The sequence below is a fragment of the Herpailurus yagouaroundi genome, unplaced genomic scaffold (genome assembly GCF_014898765.1).
Source record: "Herpailurus yagouaroundi ecotype Mexico unplaced genomic scaffold, PumYag 198, whole genome shotgun sequence".
Classification (NCBI taxonomy): domain Eukaryota; kingdom Metazoa; phylum Chordata; class Mammalia; order Carnivora; family Felidae; genus Herpailurus; species Herpailurus yagouaroundi.
Genome location: NW_024412429.1, coordinates 13,613,048 through 13,637,392, shown reverse-complemented (window position 1 = coordinate 13,637,392; position 24,345 = coordinate 13,613,048). Strand labels below are relative to the sequence as shown.

Here is a 24,345-nt window from a genome sequence, read left to right as displayed (position 1 = left end):
GTTCAAGGGAAGAAACTAAGATGGAAAGATTAAGAGCTGCACAAGGAAACTTCTGAGGGTGATTGATAGGTTTATTATCTTGATCAAGAGTTGGCATTTTTTGCTGTAAAAGGCAAGATAGTAAATATTTTAGACTTTGCAGGCCATATGGTCTCTGTCACAACTACTCAACTCTGCCATTGCATTATCAAAACAGCTATAGATAAGAAGTAATTAAATGAATGGGAGTGTGTTCCAGCAAAACAGGCAGCAGCCAGACCCAGTCTGTAGGCTATAGTTCACCAATTCCTGATCTTGATTAAGATGACTGTTTCACAAGTGTGTACATATGTCAAAAGTTATCAAATTGTACACTTTAATTATATGCCATTTATTGTATGTCAATGATGCCTCAATAAAGCTATTAAAAAATAAAAAAATAAAAAAACAGCTTTACCTTCCTCATGTTGGATTGGATAAAATCCTACCTCCCCACCATGGCACAGAAATCCCTCCATGAACTGGCCTCTATATGCCCAACCTATCAGATTTATTGCCATTCATTCTCTGGTAGGATTTTATCCTTTGGCAGTGCTAAAACTCACATGCCATGCCTTTGTTTAGGTGTTCTACCTATCTAGAATGACCTACTCTTACCAACTGTAAGATTATACTTGCACATTTACAATTCCAGGATGCCTTCCTTCCTCCCTTACCTTAACCCTTCTATTCCCTTTGTTTCTTTTTTGTGCCACCATAATAGTCTTGTGTGTGTGTGTGTGTGTGTGTGTGTGTGTGTGTGTGTGTGTATGGACATATGGACATACATACGTATAAACACACTTGCACTAATACACTGACATATATACATACACATTCCTGCATGATTATACTTTTCCATAATTTTAACTATATATACTGAAATTTTTCTCATAGAGTTAAAATGAATTATTCATTTTATATCCATTTCATGAGTATCAATATACTTGGATACGTGACTGAGACCTCCCTGTGTCTATTACATCTATCACAGTGCCTGGCACACGTTAAAAAAAAAGGTAATAAATGAGCAAGCAGCTATTATAACCATTTTACAGATTATAAAACTATAGGCAAAGAAACTATGTATTTAGCTCATAGGCACATGGTTATAAATAGTATTAGTATTAGAAAGAGAGCTCGCATATCTCATCTCAAATGCTTTCCACTAATCCTTGTGATGTATTTCATTACTGGAAGCTCATCTGTATTTCATGTTGGTCTTTTTCTGATTCTGCCACTGTTCCTCCTTCATCTCCTAGATACACCAAAATGAAGACTGCCACCAACATCTATATTTTCAACCTTGCTCTAGCAGATGCCTTAGCAACCAGCACCCTGCCCTTCCAGAGTGTCAATTACCTAATGGGAACATGGCCGTTTGGAACCATCCTCTGCAAGATTGTGATCTCCATCGATTACTATAATATGTTCACAAGCATCTTTACCCTCTGCACCATGAGCGTCGATCGCTACATCGCAGTCTGCCATCCCGTCAAGGCCCTGGACTTCCGTACACCCCGCAATGCCAAAATTGTCAATGTGTGCAACTGGATCCTCTCTTCAGCCATTGGTTTGCCTGTGATGTTCATGGCAACAACGAAGTACAGGCATGGTAAGTTGCAGGCCTGCGGGATGAAGGGTTTATAGACTGACATGATGGTGAAGTCATGAGTCCAGTAGGGAGTGGTCTAACATCTTAGTCAAATTGTAATTTTAATGATTTTTTTCTAGCAAAATGCCTTTAAAGTTTTTGTAAAAGGAAGTTTTCCCTAAATTGTAAGCCCACTAAGCATTTTAAAGAGAATATAACCTATTGCTTCCTGATTTCTCTACATTTACTTCATCAAAATGATGGGAAAACAAGAAGATAGCTCTACCAAGAGTAATTAGAACTTAACCCCCCCCCCAAAAAAAAACACTAAGTGGAAGCTTGTTTTAAAACTTTGAGTGGCTGTCTCCATGACAAATTCATCTTTCTTTTTTTTTTTTTTTCAACGTTTATTTATTTTTGGGACAGAGAGAGACTGAGCATGAACGGGGGAGGGGCAGAGAGAGAGGGAGACACAGAATCGGAAACAGGCTCCAGGCTCTGAGCCATCAGCCCAGAGCCCGACGCGGGGCTCGAACTCACGGATTGTGAGATCGTGACCTGGCTGAAGTCGGACGCTCAACCGACTGTGCCACCCAGGCGCCCCAAATTCATCTTTCTAAAATGATGAATCAACCACCCGTCAAAAGGTGGAATGAAAATATCCATTGGCTGGAAACTCCTATAGACTTTGGACAGTGATTATATTTTTATGGCAACGTAGACCCATAGAGGATCTAGCTCACAGTGAAAGGTCTGCAACTGTTTACTGAATTAAAGCAATCAAAATGGACAAAAAAATGAGATATGTAGTGGAAAAAAAAACTAAAAATAAACTCTCCCTGAAAATCAACAGAGAGCTGAGTTTCTCCCTCAATTGCTTTAAATCTTCCCTTATTGGCTTCTCTTCGTGGCTTTAAGTTAGCTCTGGTCAAGGCTGCAATTAGATATTGCTGCTAATTCTCCCTTATAACCATTGTTTCCTAGGTTCCATAGACTGCACACTCACCTTCTCTCACCCAACCTGGTACTGGGAAAACCTGCTGAAAATCTGTGTTTTCATCTTTGCCTTTATCATGCCAGTCCTCATCATTACAGTATGTTATGGACTGATGATCTTACGCCTCAAGAGTGTCCGTATGCTCTCTGGCTCCAAAGAAAAGGACAGGAACCTGCGAAGAATCACCAGGATGGTGCTGGTGGTTGTGGCTGTGTTCATTGTCTGCTGGACTCCCATTCACATTTACGTCATCATTAAAGCCTTGATTACAATCCCAGAAACTACATTCCAGACCGTTTCCTGGCACTTCTGCATTGCTCTAGGTTACACAAACAGCTGCCTGAACCCAGTCCTGTACGCATTTCTGGATGAAAACTTCAAACGATGCTTCAGAGAGTTCTGTATCCCAACCTCCTCCACCATTGAGCAACAAAACTCCACTCGAATTCGTCAGAACACTAGAGACCACCCCTCCACGGCCAACACAGTGGATAGGACTAACCACCAGGTATGCGGCTTCTGGAATTGGGTATACCTACTGGAGATGACATAAAAATTATAGAGTTTGTACCAATCCAGTTTTAATCCATTAGAAGTGGATTGGTAACTAAGGGATAGAGGTTCCTCCTGTGAGGACTGAGGGAGGAGAGGAGTAAATTATGGTCATTGAGACAGAGGGGTACTTCATTATGTAAACAACTCTAGGTGCTGGTATGTATTGATTTAGATACAGAGATGTGCCTACCAGAAATCCATAAAGCCACTAAAAATCACTATCTTCACAGCTGTTATTTCTATGCAAAATTTATGACGTTAGCACATGGTGGAAGTGATCCTGCTCTGAAACTCTTCTCATTTCCCCCAGTGTTCTATGTTTCATGCACATCACTCCAATATCTCTGCCACTTCTCAAAAGCCAGTCCTGCTCTGGCTCTGTGGTTAAATGGGAAGGGTTATCACTTGCTGACCGTGCTGATGAGTGTCAGATGTTCCCAGCAAATCAGGGTCACAGCAAAGGAGAAAAGAGAAGGAAAAAAAAAACGGCCAGCCCTAACCTGTTCAGCCATTAGTTTGTCCATTTTTACACCTGAACTCTAGAGGACACAGCAATCATACTACTTAATTACTAGAACTAACTTAGTTTTATAACTGCCCTTATACCAGTCAGGGTTAATATGGTGAGGAGTGACTATTTTTTGGAAGATGTATTCCTAGGCACAGAGTACAGATGCAGGGCTGCACAGAAGAGTCAAGATTTACACACAATATTATAATCACATGAGAACCAAAAAAAAGAAAAGAGAAAAATTGGTCTCTAACTTACTATGACCTTGATAAGCCACTGATGTGCAAAATTTGGAATCTGACCTATAAGGTAATGCAAACATACCGCCTAACTATTAACATTAATTGAAATAAGTAAATTTTCAAATGATAGTGCCAGCATCCAAAATTCGCAGCCTCTGTAATTTTATAACACAGAACTCAAATTCTAACATTTTGTGAAGTAAATCCTTGAGTCAGAACCTTAAAACTTCTTAAGGTCTGGGGGCAGGACTGTCTGAACAGATGACTCCATAAACATGACAAGGAAGTCGAATTGGCGAGGGAGAGGGGAGAGCCGTACAGCACAGAGCAGCCCCTTCCTCTCCTTTTTCTCTTCCCCGAGCCCCACTCTGTCTCCTCTTACCCCCGCCCCGCCCAGGCTCAGCCTTTCCAGTTGACCACAGACCCAAGGTAACGTGGTGCAGAGGGTCTGCGGTAGGGGGCGCTGATCCTCACATCGCTGATACTGAAGAACGCCAAAAGGAGCCGGGGCCATTGGGCCCCCTAGAGGGTATGATGGCAGCTCCACTTCCAACCAACGGGAAATTACTAACTTACTAAGTGTCACCTCCAATTTCATTTCAGAAATAAAAGCCAGAAAGAAATGTGTTTCTATTCTGCTTCCTTTCTCTATATTTTTTCCACGTCAAGACCTCTACACCTGCTTCTTCTAGGTCCCTCTCAGGAGCTAGCAAAAGCTTGTGAGTAATTTAAAAAAGGGTAGGGATTCAAATAGATTTTCTCTGACCTGAGGATAATATGTTGCGGAAAGCAATTTAAAACCCTCAGTCCTAAACCCAGGTTAACATATTTTGCATTGGAACAAAGTACTTCCACAGGAGCACAGTGATGGAGCCCACTGTAAGTGCTGAGTCTTTCTCAGTCAGGGCCTGCCCTACCTTCTCTCCCTTGCAGGCACTCTGGGGTGTGGCTGTGGGTAGTGTGACCCAGGCCACTGATGAGGCCTCCAGTCCCATCTGATCCTCTCAGCGCTCTTCCCTCACCTGCTGTCCTGGAAACAGCTCAGCTCCTAGCCTGTCTGGTGAAGCACTTCTCCTGAGTTCACTATGATTGTCCTTTAGTTGCCCAGACCCTGCCCTTGACTTCCATCCATATCCAGCATTTCCACATTAGTGTGGTTCCTGCACAGCCAGAGAGAGGAGAAAGGAAGCTAATTGAGGAAGCTCTGTTCTAAGTAACTAAAAGGTTTGCTTTAAAAATACATCCAATTAGGGCTTATCTTCATCGCTGCCTCTATGAAGCAGCATCAGTGTCAGATAACAGCAGAAACACATTAGCCCTGGAATTGGCTGCTTTCCCAAAATGCCCAGCTGGGAGGGCTGGACGGAGAAGAGCGGCTGCCAGGAAAAGAGGAAAAGACACTCTGACATATTTGGAAATTAAGACAAATCAAAGATCTCGTTCACTAATCTCCACTGATGTGTCATCATTAGAATCAAGGCAGTTACGCGCAGACATCTGGAACAATACCTAAGCCTTTGGTGATAGTTTCAATAATATATCAAAATAATAAAACCATTTGGAGGAAAACCAGAGACTTTATGGTTATATCTATACTGCATAGTTGATTAGTCATACAAATGCAGAATCTGAAGGACAGGTTTGGGGGGTTTTGTTTGTTTGTTTGTCTTTTTCTGTTCTTAAACCATGAGCCACTATGTTGGGAAACAAAGCTAAGTGGATTTGCATGAACTTTTTTAACTGCTTGTCTGGAGTTGGTACTTGTAGATGTATTTGTATTTTCTCCAAGAAATATACTATCTATGTCATGTTTCAAGCACATTAGTCAACTTCATATCCTGCAGATCAGAGATCCAATATCAAACCTTCCCAGGGTGTCTGTATTCTGACAACTGTACACTGAGACCATGTCCATACAGCGCAAAGCGAAGAGTTGCCAATTACCAAGGTAATTTGATAAGCCATCTGAGAAAATTCTGTGCCCCAAATAAAGTTTGTATCATGGTTACATAGTGAAGGGCTGCTCAGTCAGCTTTTGCTACATAACAAATCATTCCAGAACATAGCACCCTTAAGCAACCATTTATTTAGTTTGTGCTTCCATAGATCAGCGGTTGGACCTGGGCTGGGCTTCCAGACAGTTCTTCCGGTCTCAGCTGGGCTCACGCTAGGGACAGCAGCAGGTGTCAGAACTGCTGTCAGCTAGCTAGTCTGGGATGACCCCTGCAACAATTGCAGACTGTACATGGGTCCTCATCTTCCTTGCTGTTCTCATGGTGGTCACGGGTTCTAGGTTCAAGGGGTGGCCAAACAGACCTCACCTCTTGATGGTAGGAGCTGAAGTTACATTGCAAAGGGATGTGGATATAGGGAGGGAAATCATCGTGGCCCTTTTTGCCAACTATCTCTATCGTAGACACGTGCTGCATTGGGTAGGCATAGCTTCCTGAGAGCACAGAACACGTCTGCCTTCCTCCTTCTAGTTCCTCCAGCATCTACCTAAAACAGTGTCTGACACATTAAAAAGTACTCCAAAAATATCTGTGGAATGAATGATGATCAGAGGCCTCATGATATTTCAGGAGATACAGAGGGTAGTAAGGATGACCCCTTTCTTACACAACCGATTGACAACGTCAATGCTTATATAACACTCTGACGTTATTCCCAGCTCTCCCTTCAGTAACTGGAAGCTATTCACAGCAGCATTCTTCATTTTCTACTCTCTAGTCCTCTGACCAAAAGTTCTACTTTTCAAAAAAAAATTGTCACACTTGTACTTGTCTTCTAATTTTATTTCTAACAAGTGCTATTGATGAGGAAGCCAAGGACAGGATTTCGTGCCCTAAAGAGGACTTGGCCCTGGAGAAGCATAAAAAAATAAATAAATAAGGAGAGAAAAGATGTCTCATGTCCTTTTGTCCATTCCAGGGTTCAGCCTCCCACTCCAGCGGCAGGATTCCATGCCTGATTTATGTTCAGCTCGTTGTCTTTATAGCTTCTGGATTTTTATTAGGGAGAGTCAGGCATAGACATTCACTTTCCATCTGCTCTCAGTGCAATTTAATTTCTCTGTGCATGTACCACCCTGCCATTGCTGCTGGACTCCACCTTGCTTCAGAACACTTCCCCCATTTGCTCAGATCAATCCAGGTCACCTTGGACCTGAGATGCTGGCTTGCCTTCACTGCTTGGTTTCCACCCCGACTGCATTCTATAATGCATTTTCTGTTTTGACACCTAGACTATGTCCTTTACTATTTAACATCATACAGGAAACGAAGCAACTCTATTAGACAAGTTGGACTGTTATTTAAGGAGCTTGTATTAACCACAACTATAATAATAATGCTGTCTTACATTTATATCACAGCAAACAAATTAAAAAGTGCTTTCGTGTGCACTATCACATTGGCTTCATATAACAACCCTGATGGGTAAATATAAAAAAAAATAAATGCTCAGGGAGGCTAAATGATTATAAAAGATCAAACCACCAGTAAGAGGCAGAACCCAGACAAATATCTGGGCCCCTAATATTAATCCAAAGCTTTCCTCTGCTTTCTTACACAACGCCACATTGTACTCAAATATTACGTGGTCTCACCCAGAGGCTCTCAAACCTTACTGTGAGTATAAGTTCTGAGGAACTTCTCTAAGAAATTCTGGTTCACTGCCTCAAGATCAAGGTGGGGTCCAAGAATCTGCCTTTAGAATAAAACATGAAACTGAAAACTGATTTAAACTGTAACTTTATCCAAATACTACCAAGGTTACCGTTTTGTCTAACCCAGCTACCATTTCAGTCAATCTGATGGGTAAGAATTTTTTCACTAAATGCATCTTGCTAAAGCAAGGTAACGTAGCTATAGTTGGACAAATCCTTAACTTTCTAATGTATCTATCAGTGAGTCTCATAGGACAGAGTAATGTAACAGTGATAAAGCTAACATTACAGTACCTCCCGACAGCTTCTTCTCAGTAATATGACAAGTTGAACCCTAAGCCCTCTGGTTACCATTTTTTAAGCATTTTCTTAACGTTTTAGTCAAAGTAGCAAGTTAAGAAATTAGGAGATGTTTTGCATTTGTATTTACTACAAAGCTCTATTATCCCCAGGTAAACTAAAAGCAGAAGACTATTTTTTAAACCAACTGTGTCAAATACCAGATCTTGATTTTTTTAATAAAACATCTGTGGAAAGATCATTGGAGAAGAAAAAGCATTTCAATTCCATCACAAAAGCCCCAAATGTGAATAGCTCACAAAACTACAGAGCTTGACCTCATTAATGCATATTTTGCTAAACCAAAATGGTTGTTCTTTCAATTCTAGGGTTTAAGAAGAAAATCATTCCAGTTACAAGTGTGTATGTGTGTGTGTGTGTGTGTGTGTGTGTGTGTGTGTGTTCATGTGCATGATCTTGTTGTGCCTCGTTAAGCATGTGTAGTACTAGAGTCTATTTAGATTTATTTTTTTTTTCAACGTTTATTTATTTTTTGGGGACAGAGAGAGACAGAGCATGAACGGGGGAGGGGCAGAGAGAGAGGGAGACACAGAATCGGAAACAGGCTCCAGGCTCTGAGCCATCAGCCCAGAGCCTGACGCGGGGCTCGAACTCCCAGACCACGAGATCGTGACCTGGCTGAAGTCGGACGCTTAACTGACTGCGCCACCCAGGTGCCCCTTTTTAGATTTAAAATGAATATTATCTTTAATAAATAGCAGAAGAATTTCATATGCTTCTATAACTTGGCCATAATCTGGGAGGAGAAAATATTGTTTAATTGAAAATATGTTTATTCACAGAAAATATTTGGCTCTAAGGCTATTAGAAATAACACTTACTGACCAGTTTGTGTCCAGTATATCTCACTTAGTCATATGAGGTATGGATTCTTATCTCTACAGTTGAGGAAACCAATGTCTACAGAATTAACTTGCCCAAAGTCATAGTTACAAAAGTAGTGACTGAGGAATGAGTCCAGCTGAATCTGATCTGTATCTATGTGTCCTACTTCTCCTCCAGTGTGGTTGACACTCTTCTCAATGGTGACTTTTAGAATTAAATTTTAGCATTTACATACTAACAATTCAAACGCACAAAGGTCTTTATGTAGGCTTGTTTAGATGTATTCATAGGATATCTGTGTGTCTGTGTATAAAGATAAACATCAATATAGATTAATGAATATCATGGTGAATTAGAAATTCAATGACGAGAATTTTGGTTATCATTAGATGAGTTCAAATTATTTGAACTAAACTCTTGCCATCATTAAGTCCATGTTGATTCTCACCATATGATAGTATTTGCTTTTCCATAAGTTAAAATTTTTCATTCATGTCAGAGAGGTTCATATAGTGTTTTCATAAATCATATTTATCCTACTAGACAAGGCAACTTGGTGGGTGATGATGCCAGAGGAGACCAGGACAGTGGGTCGGGTGAAAGTTTGAGTTGGCATGCTATGTCTGTCCAACATGTGATGGGGCAAGCCCCCTTCATCTTATAGAAACTCAGTTTTCTCAACTCACACATGAGAGGACTGAACCAGAAGATTGTTCTGTATATCAGAGCCATACGGGGATCATGAATTGGCTAGTGGTCTTCCTGAATGAATACCCTCATCTTTCAGGGAGGGTACTCGTTTTACATTTTACGTTTCAAAGATTAGATTAACTAATATAATTACTGCAGCATTCTTCTGTGCTTGTTGTTTCAATTGATGTAACTAACTGATGAAATAAAGCAACATATTTAGCTTTAAAAAAACTAACTTTAAATGAGATGTTATTGTTTGGCTAACCTTAAGTGGTGAGTTGATATCTCATAATCACTTATCATGGAAAAGTCCGCACATGGAGATTTAGTGCTTTGGAACATGTCAGTCTTTATTCTCTATCTGTATTTATATCTTGGGAGCTAAATATGAAGGGTGGACATTTTGCTCTTTTAACTTTCTACAACACATTTATTATTCTACTTATATGAACTTGAAATGCAGTAACATATTATTATTTTGCTTTTGCATTTTTTTTCCTCATCCCAAACAAACTGACCATCTGAATATAAAGGACCTACCACAAACCAGTCATTAATTTTTGAATGCCATTCAACCTATTTTTTGATAGGCTGCAATAAATCTTTGCAAATTGCTAGTTTTTCACATAGCAAAAGGATTTGGGGAATGACACTATGAGAAGTACAAGTTTCTAAAATAAAACATGTCTTAATTTTTCCTTTCTAATTATTATTTTCATGGAAGTCAAGAACCTAGAGCCACAAATTTTGTTGCCCTTCTCCTTTTACACTAAGGAATTTCTTTCTTATATAATGGAGTTTCTGGCTTTGACATGAGTAGAAACGTTCATGACAAAAGGAAATATTAGAACACTATACTGCAATAAAAGCACATACATACACACACACACACACACACACACGGTGAGGGTAAGGGGAGTCTACAAACAGGATTCATGTTGAGTGCTAAATCATTGTAATAGTACTTTTTCAAAACATGAATGGTTTTCATGATCAACATATGCAAAAGATTATAATGCCAACTCTCAAGACCCCATATGAGTTTGATCTTCTGCATTACCAGTGATGTATCCTGAAGGAACGAATACCCATAAATATTACTTTACTAACCATACCTGGGTGTGAGTCTATTTTACCTTTAATTTAATGTTTGTTGCTTTACTACTTGTGAATCAAAGGAAATGAACTTTTTCTTTCCATAATACCTGAACTCATTAGGAACACATGCAAATAAAGAATTAGCCAGATAAATTAGCTACATATAATTATCAAATATTGAATAAATATAAATATAAGCTGCAAGTTTCATTGTGATTTAGAATAATGGCTCTGTCAGTCCAAGAATGAGTATGGAGAAAAATAATTCATGTCATTTGTCTATAATGCACAGAATTTATAAAGTAAGAAGGTAGAAAGAAAGGAAAGGAGGGAGAGAGGGAGGGGAGGAAGAGGGGAGGGAGGGAAGGAGAAAAAGAGTATATCAGCCACATTCTTCCTACTATTCTGTTTTCCACACAGACACCAGAAATCCTAAGGATACCAGAAATCTAGAAAATCTATTAAGCCCTACCTAATTTTCCCCTTTTTTTCTACCCACATTATCAAATCTTCAGAAAGGTCAATAGAGATAGAGATGATCCAGAATCCCAAATGGTATGCCTAAGTCCCTTAAAACATTGGAAATGAGTAATTTTTTCTTATTGTGGTGAAATATTTACCTCTAACACATTTGATAGAAAAGCAAAAAAGTAAAGGCTACAGAAAATGACATTAAGAAACAAGAATATTTTACTCAAAAAAAAAAAAACGAAATTATTAAAAAAAAAAAAAAAACCTTAACAAGAAAATGCAGTGAATAGTGGATGTGGAAGGGAATGTGGTCATTACATATTTGACAATACAATCACGTATTTAACCCATCCTATAATTTACCAACCCAGCAAGAATAGTTCACTCTTTCTGTTCTTTCTTCTTCATCATGTTAGCTAAAATGTCTTTATATTCAAAAATCCCCAAATATAATTATATAGGGGTTCATTCAAATTCAAAACATCAACTTAAAAATTGATTTTCTTCAGCTACACTTCGGAAATGGAAGAGGAACCTGTCACTCTTAGAACCTTGCAATGCTGCAGACTGAAGCTTGCAATATGGCAAGCATACGTGTTACTGAAAAGCTTTCTGGTTATTTCAGAAATTCAGAGGGACAAGGAGACTCTCAAATGACTACACTATAAGTAAAGATCAACATCTAAATCCCATTCATGCAATTGGAATTATCAAGCATATGCAAAATATTCATAGTTCTTAAGTGATGGGAACTGAAAACAAAAAACAAAAAACTAAAGATCGATTGTCCAGTCCAAACTTCCTTATTCTACAAACAGGGAAAGTGTAGGCCAGAAATGTACTTTTTTGACTATATGCTTTTTTTTTTCCAAATATGAAAGATGATAGTGAGAATCTTGTCAAATATCTGGCTTTCAAGTAGAGTTTAAGAAAACTTTTATGACTAAAACAAAGTCAGGTTATTATGTATTGTATATACTCTAGTATATATAAATTTAATTAAACATTTCAACAGGTAAGGGAACACTTTATAATTAGATAAGGATAGCAGATACAATATAAAATCCAACAGTCTAGGTGGCTCATTGATTTATCCAGATTCTGCCACCCATCAGCTGAATGCTTCTGAGTAACCTCTGGAACTCTCCAGTTTCAACTGCTACTTCTGTGAGAATAGTGGTATTTGTAGTAGCTAGCACTTACTTTTGACTTGAACGTGTTGGATCATAGTCCATGCACTTTGCCAGGCAACTGGCTAGCATTACTATTATTCTCAGCCACTCAGTGAAGCTTTACACTTCTCATCTCCTTCCTTCTCTTTTCCCCAAGAAACTAAATTACAGCTTTTATAAAGAAAATTTAAAAGGAATTAAATAATGGTGCCCAAAGGAATCATAAGGTTGATCTTAGCTAAGTCTTCTCAACATTGGCACTGGTGACATTTTGGGCCAGACAATTCTTTGTTGTGGGGGAACGTGCACTTCAATGTTCAGCAGCATCCCTGGCCTCTATCCACTAGATGCCAGTATCACCCACCTACCCTGTTATGACAGCCAAAATGTTGCCAGACATTGCCAAATGTCCCCTGGGATGGGGGCAGGGGGCGGAAATGAATTGAGAACCATTGCTCTAAACTGACAGCCGTGTGTAACTGATCAAGAAATTCGTTGTGATGTCTTTAGAGGAGTGCCCAAACTAGGAGCTAGACCCCAGGTGTCCTGTGAAACAGCACACCGATTTCTCAAAAGAAAGCTTCCTTCTGCACTGCTAACCAGTTGCAAAGACTAAGACTCAATATTAATGGAAGACAAGAGGAAAGGACAATTCTTCAATCTTTCTTTTATTTGAAGCTTCTCTCTCAGAGAAAAGATTTTTCAGCCCGAAACATTATTAAGAAAGGATTAAAGGTCAGTAAGGGTGAGGATAGTGTTCAAGGATCCTGGGAGGCTCAGAATGAGGTCAAGTCTCTTGGATGTTGTGACCCAGTAAGAGAACTTGTAAATGAAACACAATGAAACCCAAATCATAACCTCAGAAGCAAAGAAGAATGGGAATTAGTCCTGGAAAACTAGTGGAAAGAAATAGAGTCACTGTTTTAATGGTTATTTTGTAGCAACTAAAAAGCACACTGAATATTGAGCTTTGTACTAATTATTTTTAGGACCTAGATCATATTATTAATATATATTTTGAGAATACTTAGAAAGGAAACAATAACCTCTAGGAGGTAAGATAATACCTCTAGGAATTAGTTATGGTAAAAGGAATCTTGTTTTCTTAGAGGACAAGGAAATCAGGTAAGCGCAGCATCAATGGTGTTTTTAACAGGAGACTTGACAAACTCTTGCTAGTTTTTGTCATGTTATAGTATGTTGAATTATGATCTGGATATAATGGTATAATGAGTTAGGTTTATAAATTTGAATGGATTCCCATCTTAGCAGTCCCAGTCTTAGATGATAGGATAAAGAACCAATGTACTGGAAGAGTAAGCAAAACCTACAACTATAGTATCTACTAGAGAAAAAGTTTAGTCTGAAAATCCAACTACAGACACACAGAATGTGAGTCATAGCAGATATGAAAAAAAAAAGTTACAGATCCTATTTCATGGACCAACAATATGATAGAGGCCATTTGAACTATTGCAATTATAGATAATCACATCAACAGAAGTCTAATGTCCAGAGCCTAAGAAATGTTAGCTTCTCTCTACTACACCACATTTTTTAGGAATGAAATAAGCAAATTATAATGTGTTCAGAGATGGACAACCAAAAAGGTGAAAGAAGTTAAAAGTCCTCAATATGACAAATGGTTGAAGTAACTGCATATGATTCCCTGAGAAATAGAAGACTCTAAGAGGACAAGGTAGTTCTCTTTATATACTTGAAGGGACGTGAAGAGAGAATTAGATTTATTCACCACAACTCCACTAATTAAAGCCAACGGGTGGAAGCTATGGGGAAAGGGATTGCAATACAACCAAAGAAAGACTTTTCTAAGCCTTGAGATTCAAGGACTGCCTTCTTGCTGATTAAATCAGTAATTAATAAATAAATAAACAAACAAACAAATAACAATTTCTTAAATTCCCTTCAGGGGTAGTAAACAAACTCCAGCCATTGTATGGATAGAGATTAAAAGTGCCTCAAGTAAGCTTCAGTTTGAATCTAAAAGTTTTTCTCTATTGTTCAAAACTCTATTGTTCAAACTCTATTGTTCAAAATAGGCTAAAAAAATAACCCAAGGGGATTTGCTAGTTGACTTCCTGAAAACATAAATAAATAAATAAATAAATAAATAAATAAATAAATAAATAAATAACAGTTCAAAAAGCTGTTGACAAAATTGGAAAACTGATGGTAGATTAAAATAGTGTATCACTGTCAAATGTCAAATATCCTGAAATCTGTAATAGTACTGTGGTTATGTCAGGAAAGAAGCCCCGTCTTAGAAAATGGCAGGGACTTACAAGTTTCCAAAGGAGGTATCTCAGCAAGCAAGCAGGTTTGGCACTGTTCCATGGGTACCAAAATAGACAATGTGATTCAATGGACCAGAGGAAACAATATCAATGCTCGCTGTACCCCTTTGGGAAGAAGTAACCAGACTCCAAAGAAGGTGACTCAGCAAGCAAACAGGTTGTCTTGCCACAACTCTTTGGATGCCAAAAGTAGACCAAATGTCAGATGGTTTAGCACTCACAGCACAGCAAACAGCAGACGCTTCACAATAGCTGTGTCTCCTCTGTCCCCACCCCACAGGGCAGTGGGATGGAACCATCTGCACACACGATGGGTCACAGTTAAGGAACCCAGAGCTAAAGTCTCAGCCCCTTTTGGGGCAAGCTTTTTCCTCCCTAGGAAAAAGCACTTCACAGGGCAATCAGCGCTGTGGTCACCTTGGCCTACCTACTTGCCTGTGTGACCATCTGGAGAAACTGTTCCAGGTCAGAGGATAGGTAAGCTTTGTAGTTGGGCAGTCAACAAGGATGTGCAGGAAACCCAGAGCGCCTGGCAGACTGCCTTTCCAAATGGTGATCATGATCTTTCTATTCTTTATTCTTAGGAAACATATGTTGAAATATTTAGTGATAAAAAAAGTCAAGTTAGTATCAAATAGTTCAATAAGATAGTGTGTGTGTGTGTGTGTGTGTGTGTGTGTGTGTGTGTGTGTAGAAGGAGAGGGAAGAAAAGAATAGAAAGCAAATGATGAACAAATGGGATAAAAAGTTAATAGGTGAATCCGGGTAAAGTGTACACAACTGTTCTTTGTACCTTTCTTATTCTTGCATTTTTCCTGAAGTTTGAAATTTACCAAAATAAAGTGTTTATGGTAAGTTATACTTACAGTAAGTTACACTTACTATATAAACATCTCCTTTTCTTCTCACCAAAAACTATAGTAACAATAACAGCAACAAGTACTTGTTAATTACAAAATTTATTTCTTTTCCACAATTCTCCCCCCTTATTTGAAAATCTCAAGCCACATTTTTATGTGTGTGAACAAATGTCCTGGTATTGCTCAATATGTATGCCAGCTTTACCATGGAGGTGGGGTGGAAAAATTCCTGTATTTCAAGTCAGTTGCTTCAGAAAAAAATCCATTAATTTTGAGAATTGGGTGAAAAATAAAGATTTCTTTCTTTAGAAATAAAGAATACAAAAAGTATCGCAAAGAGAAACACTGCTTTTCTTTTGAAAATTTTGTCAGGTCGTGAATAATTTGAGGCTAAAGAAGGAGGAAGAGGGTCAAGAACAGAAGGAGATAAGGGGGTTTGGATTAAAATGTATTTTTTCAAAGAAGCCATCAATAATATCTCTTTGAAGGCTAGTGTATAATTCTTATTCATTAGCCTTATTCATTAGCAATATTCATAATGATCCAAGAGATTATTTGTGATGACCCAAGAGATTAATTAATGTCTTGACAATTAAGAAAAGCTCTGAGGGTCCCGGGTGAAAGTATACTGAGGACCCTCAGTGCAGCTCTGACATACAGAGCTGCTGCCCATAAATGCCCACATACAGGAGACGTCCCATAAATGTGCACTGCTACCCAATTTGAAATGCTCATTGTCTTTGCTCTTTTTTCTTCTTTCAGCTGGAAAATTTGGAAGCAGAAACTGCTCCATTGCCCTAAGTGGGTCTCATGCCATTCAGACCCTCACTGAGCTTAAAAGGCACCATCTCTGTGGAAGTATGTCGTTGCAGGAACATGTGGGAGGCTCTAGTTTCCTAGGAAAGTGCCGGCTTCTGAGTCATCAAAACTTGATCCTCTGTGGCCACTCCACTCTGCACATGAGAGGGACATCTAAACTAAGTGAAGTGCTGGGAAAGAGAGAACTATACCGCACCGAAGAGTCCAGTTTGTGTACATAATCCCGAGGAAGATGCCCAATAGGACAGAAACACACTGTGGTATGTGAACTGAGGTCATCCTAGAAGGTGACTCCTTTGTGTGTAATATTTTGTTTGCAAGCAAACATTGATGGCCTCATCAAAGAAAATGCCCATCAATTGTTAAATTCACCATAGCGACATGAAATGTAATGCTACCTCTGATCAAAGGACCTTGTGTGGAAAGTCCAAGACTTTCTAGTCTTCTGTAAGGAATACTTTGTTCTACTTTTTACCTTTAATATTAACCTTAAAATTATCTTCTGGTTAAGACATCATGTCCACCTTCAAGTCTTGGTTTTGTATTCTTTAAAAGAATAACATCCCTTACCTAGCTCCACATAATTGCAAGAGAAGAAATTAACATGAAAGGTAATCTGAAAGCCAGAAATGTGTCAGCTGTAGAAAGGTTTATTCTTGCGCACTGAAAGTTCTTCCTGAGAGTCTTAGTGGGAGATTGTCCATTCTAAGGCTTTCAGTGGTTTACTCCCTAGTTTCAACTGTGCAGTTTCCTTCTTCTATCTAAGTATTCATAAAAGGTAACAGTGGATCAGTGAGCTCATCATTGCATCTGTGCAGGAAGTCAAGCATTAAAATGTACTTACTTTTCATTTCTCTGTAGTTTCTCCATACTGCATGCTCCCTTTGCATATTATTTTCTCTCTCTTTTTTTTAACTCTGCTCAGAATACTTATGCCTTTTGAATCAATGTGATAAAATGACAGGTTTTTTTGGTTGATTTTCAGAACACGTTAGCCTTTTGAAAAATATGGATCCAATAAGCTTAGTCTCAAAACAGAAAGACTCAAATGACCATAGATAAAAATGGCTAATCTTTTCACTCCTGTGTAGTTCCTTGGACATGAAATATTAACAATGACCCAAGAATATTTTCCTGAAGATTGTGTTTATATAATGTCACCACCAGTATGTTGGTCTTTCTGATCTTTGCTAAATTATGTCAAGATTTTCTTTGTAAAATTTCAGTCTTATAATCAATTTCTCTAAGACAATTCTACTCTATGGTTTTCTTTGTTGTAACACACAGTAGAGATTAGGCAATTGCCCGTTTTATTTTATCTATGTAGACAGTCAAGTTAGATGCCTCATGCCAAAAAGCCGTCCACTTTGAACTTTTGTCTCTATTAATCAGATGAATCAAGCATACTGAAGTTATCTATGAAAACATCATAGAAAACAGGGTGCCAGCTTCCCTTATAAGAATATTTCTGACTCTACAGGCTTCCAGTAGATTCAATGTTAAAATCTGTGTCTGTCCCTCAATATAATAAGGCACAAATATGCACCGGACATCCAGAGGCAATGTTTCAGGAAGACAGCTGTCTTGGATCAAGATAACTAAATTTACTGTCTCAGATCTAGTTGGCTGTAGTTAATGTGGACCCAATACATATATCCATTGGATGAGAAAAAAACAAAAGCCAAGATAATATTTTATCTTGAATATTGAAGTCTTATATTGGCCTCTAAAAACCTATTTCTCAAGTATCATGTCCCAGAATGGATATGCATTATTTTTATTTTTTTTCTGATCAGAGTAACTAAAACTGGAGCCTTAAACATTTTTAGAATGTTAAATAAATGCATTTGTGTATAAATACATATATGCATATATACACTATTAGATATCTCACAAGTAAAAGGATAATTCAAATAAAACACAATAAGGGAGAATAAAGTATCTGTATGTAAGTCACTAGGGAGGAAAATTCTTCCCTTTAATGGGCTGTAATAACAGAGGTTCTCTCAAGAGATGAAGTATTACTGCTTTCTGCCCATAGGATGTTTCTCAACAATCATTATTTCTGCCTAAGGACCAGCTTTAGGTAAGACATTCTAAGGTAAGTAACAAATAGGTGTGTTTTTTCAGCAGTTTTCATTCAAAACCATCTTTTATCAGAAATTTGCTAGAACTACCTTGCTTTTCCGTGGCAAACAGGGAAGTGCCAGCCCTGACTCAGTCTGATGAGCTTAAGTTCCTTATGAAATCCGAATATAAAGAAAATGCAATGTTCTGCTTTGTTCTTCCTTCTCATTTTACCTTCTTGTCCTTATGGATAGGATTTCTTCTGGCTTGGCATTCCAGTAAAGGAGACTGTAGATGTGAACTAAGGATAAGACATAGTAGCCTCAGCTTCTCACCCTCTCTATGAGCCACACATGCCCCTGCTGTGGCTGTGCATATACAGCCACAAACACTACCCTTTTCATAGAAATATCCACCCATAGGAAATGGGTGTCTTCAGAAATCCTCACTGCCATTGTAAAAGCATCAAGATTTTTGCTGAGATTCTCAACAAAATTCTTTTTCTCACAAGCCATACTGCTTGGCTGAAGGGAAGGGATGGAAAGAAACATGAGCTTTCATCAGTGCCTTGTCCCAACCACCGTATTTTCCCTTGTGTGAGATGCTTCAGGATCACAGTGACAGAATATGGTATCCAGGTTATATTTAAGACTACTGCCATTAGGACATTAGAGCCTAAGAGTGACAAGTCAATTAAAGGGTCTGCTTTGTGACATCCAGTCAAGAGCCAGTTAAATGTAATTAGAAAGAATTTCAACCTAGTCATTGGTTACCCCTGAGATCAAACTAAAACCACAAGGAAGTATGTACATTACTAGCTGTTCAAAAGTAAGCAAAACCAAATTGCAAAAGTTTAGTGCACTGTGGTGTGTGGCAAATAAATATTCAAGCTCTTGCCATGTAATGCCATGGCATTTTTTAAAGGAGTCAGAACGTAAGTCAAGTTCAATTTAATTTGCACAAAATTTTTGTGTCCGAGACACTTAAGTTACAAACATAACGACCATTGACACTGAGATTTTAGGATTACAGAAAATGGGTTGAGGGTGGGCTGAAAATGCATCCTGTAACAAGGTACTTTTCAAAGAACATTGACTAGCTGCATGTACATTTAAAGGAATTTTTAAAACTCAGAAAAAATTAAATATATAAATCTTTGAAAGCGTGTCTTGATTCAAATATGTGAAAAGATGATTCTAGACCCTGGGCACATATTCAGAGAAAGATCTGTTTGGGGGGTGGGGTTCTTCCCATTACATATTTAATGCAAATTTAATACTATACTTTTTCAATTCCCTTTGCGTTGTCTGTAACCTTGTATGAAGTGAGAATTCCATGGAAATCTGCATTTGGAATTGCACTTAAACTTTACAAATTTACAGAGGAAATTGGGACAACTACTGCTTCATCTGCTCTTTGAATGAGGTTCAGGTTTGCATTTCGTGACCAACTCACTCGAAAACTAACGCTTAGAGTTCTGAGTCCCGAGGTCCCAGAACCCATACCTAGAAAAAACAGCCCTGTGATTTCATGTGGTACAAGGTATGAGCTCTTTCTTTCTCTCTCAAGCTCCAGAAACTTAAAGTCTCTGATCCATTCACATCTAGAAAAGTACCCCATCTGCTTGAAGACAAAATAAAACTCCACGCAATAGAAAAAGATGTCCCTGGAGTGTACTACCAGCCCTAAGACAGTGCAAAATGTTTATTATTTATTTGGGGGAAATTAGTTAAGAATCAAGTAGAACCAATAAGGGGTAAGCAGGGAAGGAGAGAGTGTCTTCATTTTTATCATTGTCCCATCAGACTTATTTCGCATCATTCTTCACTACCACCCAGAGGACCTGGTTGGCACTACTACCCTTTATACTAAGAGACTGTCTTTAAAAATCGTGCAAACGTTTTGCAGAGCAGGCAGTAATCTACTCAAAGCTGCAGTGGTTCTTTAGGATATATTAGACCAGAAACAGAACCTACATAAAACAAGCAAGTTTTACAGCTCTGTGTTTCAATAAAACCCCTATATACTTGTGGAAAGAACACAAAACAGCCCTCTGTAGTATGAAAATTGCCCAATATTAATTTTAACAGCCCCAAATGTCTCAATGTAAGCATAGATACGTTTCTATTTTTCAGATGGAGTATTTTAGGTTTTGATTTTGAAAGAATGGTAGTCTTAAATATATGTCATAAGGGGAGATGCTCATACTTTTTGCAGTAACTGAATTTGCCTCTGTACACCTCAATAACTGCACACACATCTCAATGATTTGTTGTCATTCGGAGCTATCTCCTGAGTCAAACATTGTTTTCTTCTCCCCCTACGATTATGTGTATGAAATCTAAACCAGTGTAACTAGAAAAAGAAAAGGCTTATTGCCTAAGTTCCAACTAATAGTGTCACATTCTTAGTGATGTATGCACTGCCTGAAAAGAATAAATGTATATTTGTTCATTTATGGTTTCAGAGAAAGAACATAGAGGTCTTTCTGGAGACAGTGAGGAAAATACATCTTTGTATTGTCACATGCCTTATAATAGGAATGTTTAGCAACAAAAATCCTCCAGGAATAGGTGGATTACCTATTTATTATTTAATAGGTGAATTATTTAATAAGAATATTATTTATCATTTAATAGGTAGTTTAAACATTACCTACAACTGCCTTCTTATTTTGCTATTTGATTTCTTAAAGAACCTAAATCTTGAGAATAGGCTATAATATATTCATTTAAGTCTCTTAAGAGATATTTCTATTGTTTTGCTTCCAATACATAAATGTTTTATTTAATTAGTATTACCCACTAAAGTTAGAAAGCCTCTACTGAATACAGAGGGTTATAGAATGCCAAATGGAAATGAGAGAAAAAGGGATACAAACAGAGGAAGAATTGAGAAGAGAAAGGGAAGGAATAGAGAAGACACTATGTTCCTGAGAGCCTGGGTAAAACTGAATATGGTCATATATCCTGAACAACCATAGGTGAGCTTCATTAATATAGACACAGCAAAAATAGTTGCAATTACTGAGCCCCGGAGAAAAGGGAGAGATCACATTTGTGTGACCCGATGATTGATTTTACTATCCATCGTGGAGGACACAGCAGATGAATCACTGAGAAAAACAGCAAATTATTTTCCCCCATTTTGAGGAGGGAAGTAATGTCCCAACACTACATGGTATTTGCAACATTTGTATGTCTCATTGGCTCCCCTTTCTATGGTTCCCTCAGAGAAGGGCTTCTGGGACACAGAGATATTTTCACATCCCATATCTGGTTCTGGCATAATGTCACTGTCCCCACTGCTAGGGCATCAAAACAACCAAGCCTAGAGATCCATCAGTGCTTCTTTGGGTCTGCAAATGCCTACGTAGATTTGGCTTCCACAGATATTCCCAGTTCTGAGTTAGAAACGACCAGTTACAGGCATATAGTCTATATTATCCCCTCAAAAGATGTCTAATCAGACGCTAACCTGTGGATTCCACTGGTTTTTGAGTGACATGGTTTTTACTTTCCCAGAATAATACAATGCAATTTGCATGAAGTTTCCATTATATGGCATAACATTAAGATGTGGTATTAATTTCTACAGTTTTCCTGACAGAGTAGTACACATGACTTTTTTTCTGGCCATGGTCAAGACATCATGTTTTAAAATTAGTGGATATTATTGCCTAAGGAGTCTGACTACCAGAGACTTCCAAAAGAGATTTCCCATTTATAAAGTAAATTAGGATAAAACATCAGTCAGATGTTTCAGACTGCCTATTCCTTATTTGCCAGCTTTTTGAGGGTTTTTTTGTTTATTAGTTGCTTGCTTAGCTGGTTGATTTGGGGAGGGTTGTTGTTGTTGGCTTATTTTTTGTGGCTGTTCAAAATTTTTTACTTCTCCCTAGGATATTTGTCATCACACACACGCATGCTCTTCAATTTTCTCTGCTCAATGGATTTCCCTTTGTAATGACCAGGGTGGGAGGTCATCATTGCCAGAAGAAAGTAGAAAATCGAGACATACATTTGCTCATGGTTTGACATCATGGTGGGCCACCTACATTTCCCATTTCATCCAATAATGTCCCCCTTCTCTATATCATTTTGACTTTAGAGTCAGTCAGAACTCAACCCTTAATATCCTGACTAGCACAAGAAACCTATCAGCTGATTGTTTTCCTGCATCTCTGCAAGTGGTAAACCTGATTCCTATTCCTTGCTCTTGCCTCTGCAGGAGTCCATTCAAAAAACAGAAAAATAACAAGGCCTTCCTGTTACTCTTTGGCTGTGAGACAATTTGTTCCCATCTGCCCCCAGGCTCACCCAGTGTTCTTACTCAGTAGGAAGCTGCTACTGATCATTGCTGTATTAGCTCAAAACTCATTTGCCTTATGAAATCCATGGCCCTTATTTCTCAAGAGAATAGAGAAAAACAATAGGCCTCCTACCCAGCTAGGCACTTTCCATGCAAGCCACTACATCTATATAAATTAGGTTCAAATAGCATCAGGTTATTTTCGAGATTTACAAACTCAATATTGCAAATAGTAGAACCTGGCAAGTAGCTCTTAGGATCCCCTTGCTGCCTGTCAATCAGTCACATAACTTCTACATGGATTAAGTGAGGGGGGAGTGGGGGGAGGAAACAACAAGAAAAACTTATGTTTACATCAACAACTGCTGCGTGATTTTTGTTTTGATAAATTTCATCCATTTACTAGGGATGTTGATTACACGATTTCTTTTTCATTTTTATTATGAAATTATTCCTTTTCTAAGAATGAACTAAATCATTTTTTAATATTTATTTATTTTGAAAGAGAGCAGGGAAGGGTCAGAGAAAAAGTGAGAGAGAATCCAAGCAGGCTTTGCACTGTGAGCGCAGAGCTCAACGCAGGACTCGAACCCACAAACCATTGTATCATGACCTGAGCCAAAATCAAGAGTCTAACATTTAACCAACTGAGCCACCCAGGCACCCTTGAACTAAATTTTATCATAATGAAATTCACAAATCAAATTGTATAACACAATTCCTAATAATGACTGGTGATCCCTTTATTTTAAGTAATGTTCACTACGATACAATTCCAGTGAAATCCAAAAGCAGGACTAGGTCACTGAAGTTACTTGCACCAGGATGTAGCTTGGCCCATAAGCATGGATATGCACATAAAAAATATGAGTATCTCTTTTAAAGTATCATTTTCTTATAACAATGCTGAAGCTTCTGGTAGGAAATTGGGAGGTCAGTTTGGTTGTTTTCTTATTGATCCTGAAGACCATTGAAGTGATCATGCTGGTTATTCTCTAATAGGCTAGTTTCCCACTTAGACAGCTGGACGGTGAGCAGTTAAAGACACCATGGGGAAAAAGCCACCCTATACTTCATGCAGAATTGAACGAGAGGAAAGGGGAAATCCACTAAATGCTAACTGCCAGGTAACAGCCACGCTGTTTCTGGCATAAATTTAAAAGCAAGAAGTGTTTCCTCTGGCTCTGGTTTTGCATAGTGCACAGATACCTTTGTAAAAAGTAGGAAATTAATCTTAGATTGGATCTATAAACTAGTCATTTTTTTTTACTCTGTTGTGTTAAAAGAGCATAGTTTTGACCTCTAGCTGTATTTTGTAATATTTTGAAGTCTAAGAAGCTCTTGTCAGCACTTTATAATGTTGGAGACTCCCACACACAAAAGCAATTCGAGTGTTAAGTGCCCACTGTGTGAGAAAATTCATAATGGGAAAAGTAAAACGTCAATAATATTTTTGATGTGTATTTTGTTTCCTAAGAACATCTATATTCATTTGAAAAAAAGTTTCTATACATTTTCTCAAGCATATTTATTTAGTTCTTGGCTGGATGAACAGGTGACTTCCCAAGCTGTTGGGAATATCTCTGCAGCCTCTTGAAGATCAGAGGACTCTGTGATTCTTGAAATGTCTGGTTTGGTTGAACTTTCTGTTACCGATAAGGTCTTTACATTATGTGGCATTTTTGAACATAATTATCATGGACACACACACACTTAACAAAATGGAGCCTTGGAAATTGTATGGAAATTGTAATCAAAATAAAAAGCGAT

At 38.2% G+C, this 24,345-nt stretch overlaps 1 protein-coding gene across 1 annotated transcript in view; it reads left to right on the top strand.

Moving 5' to 3' along the window:
* OPRM1 (opioid receptor mu 1) overlaps nucleotides 1–23,082 on the top strand; it is a 61,106-nt gene extending 38,024 nt beyond the window's left edge. The window contains exons 2-4 of the mRNA XM_040448834.1: nucleotides 1,281–1,633; nucleotides 2,597–3,117; nucleotides 16,141–23,082. Coding sequence (XP_040304768.1) covers nucleotides 1,281–1,633; nucleotides 2,597–3,117; nucleotides 16,141–16,179 — 913 coding nt within the window. The 3' untranslated portion in view covers nucleotides 16,180–23,082. The remainder of the gene's footprint in view (nucleotides 1–1,280; nucleotides 1,634–2,596; nucleotides 3,118–16,140) is intronic.
* Nucleotides 23,083–24,345: the final 1,263 nt, after the last annotated feature.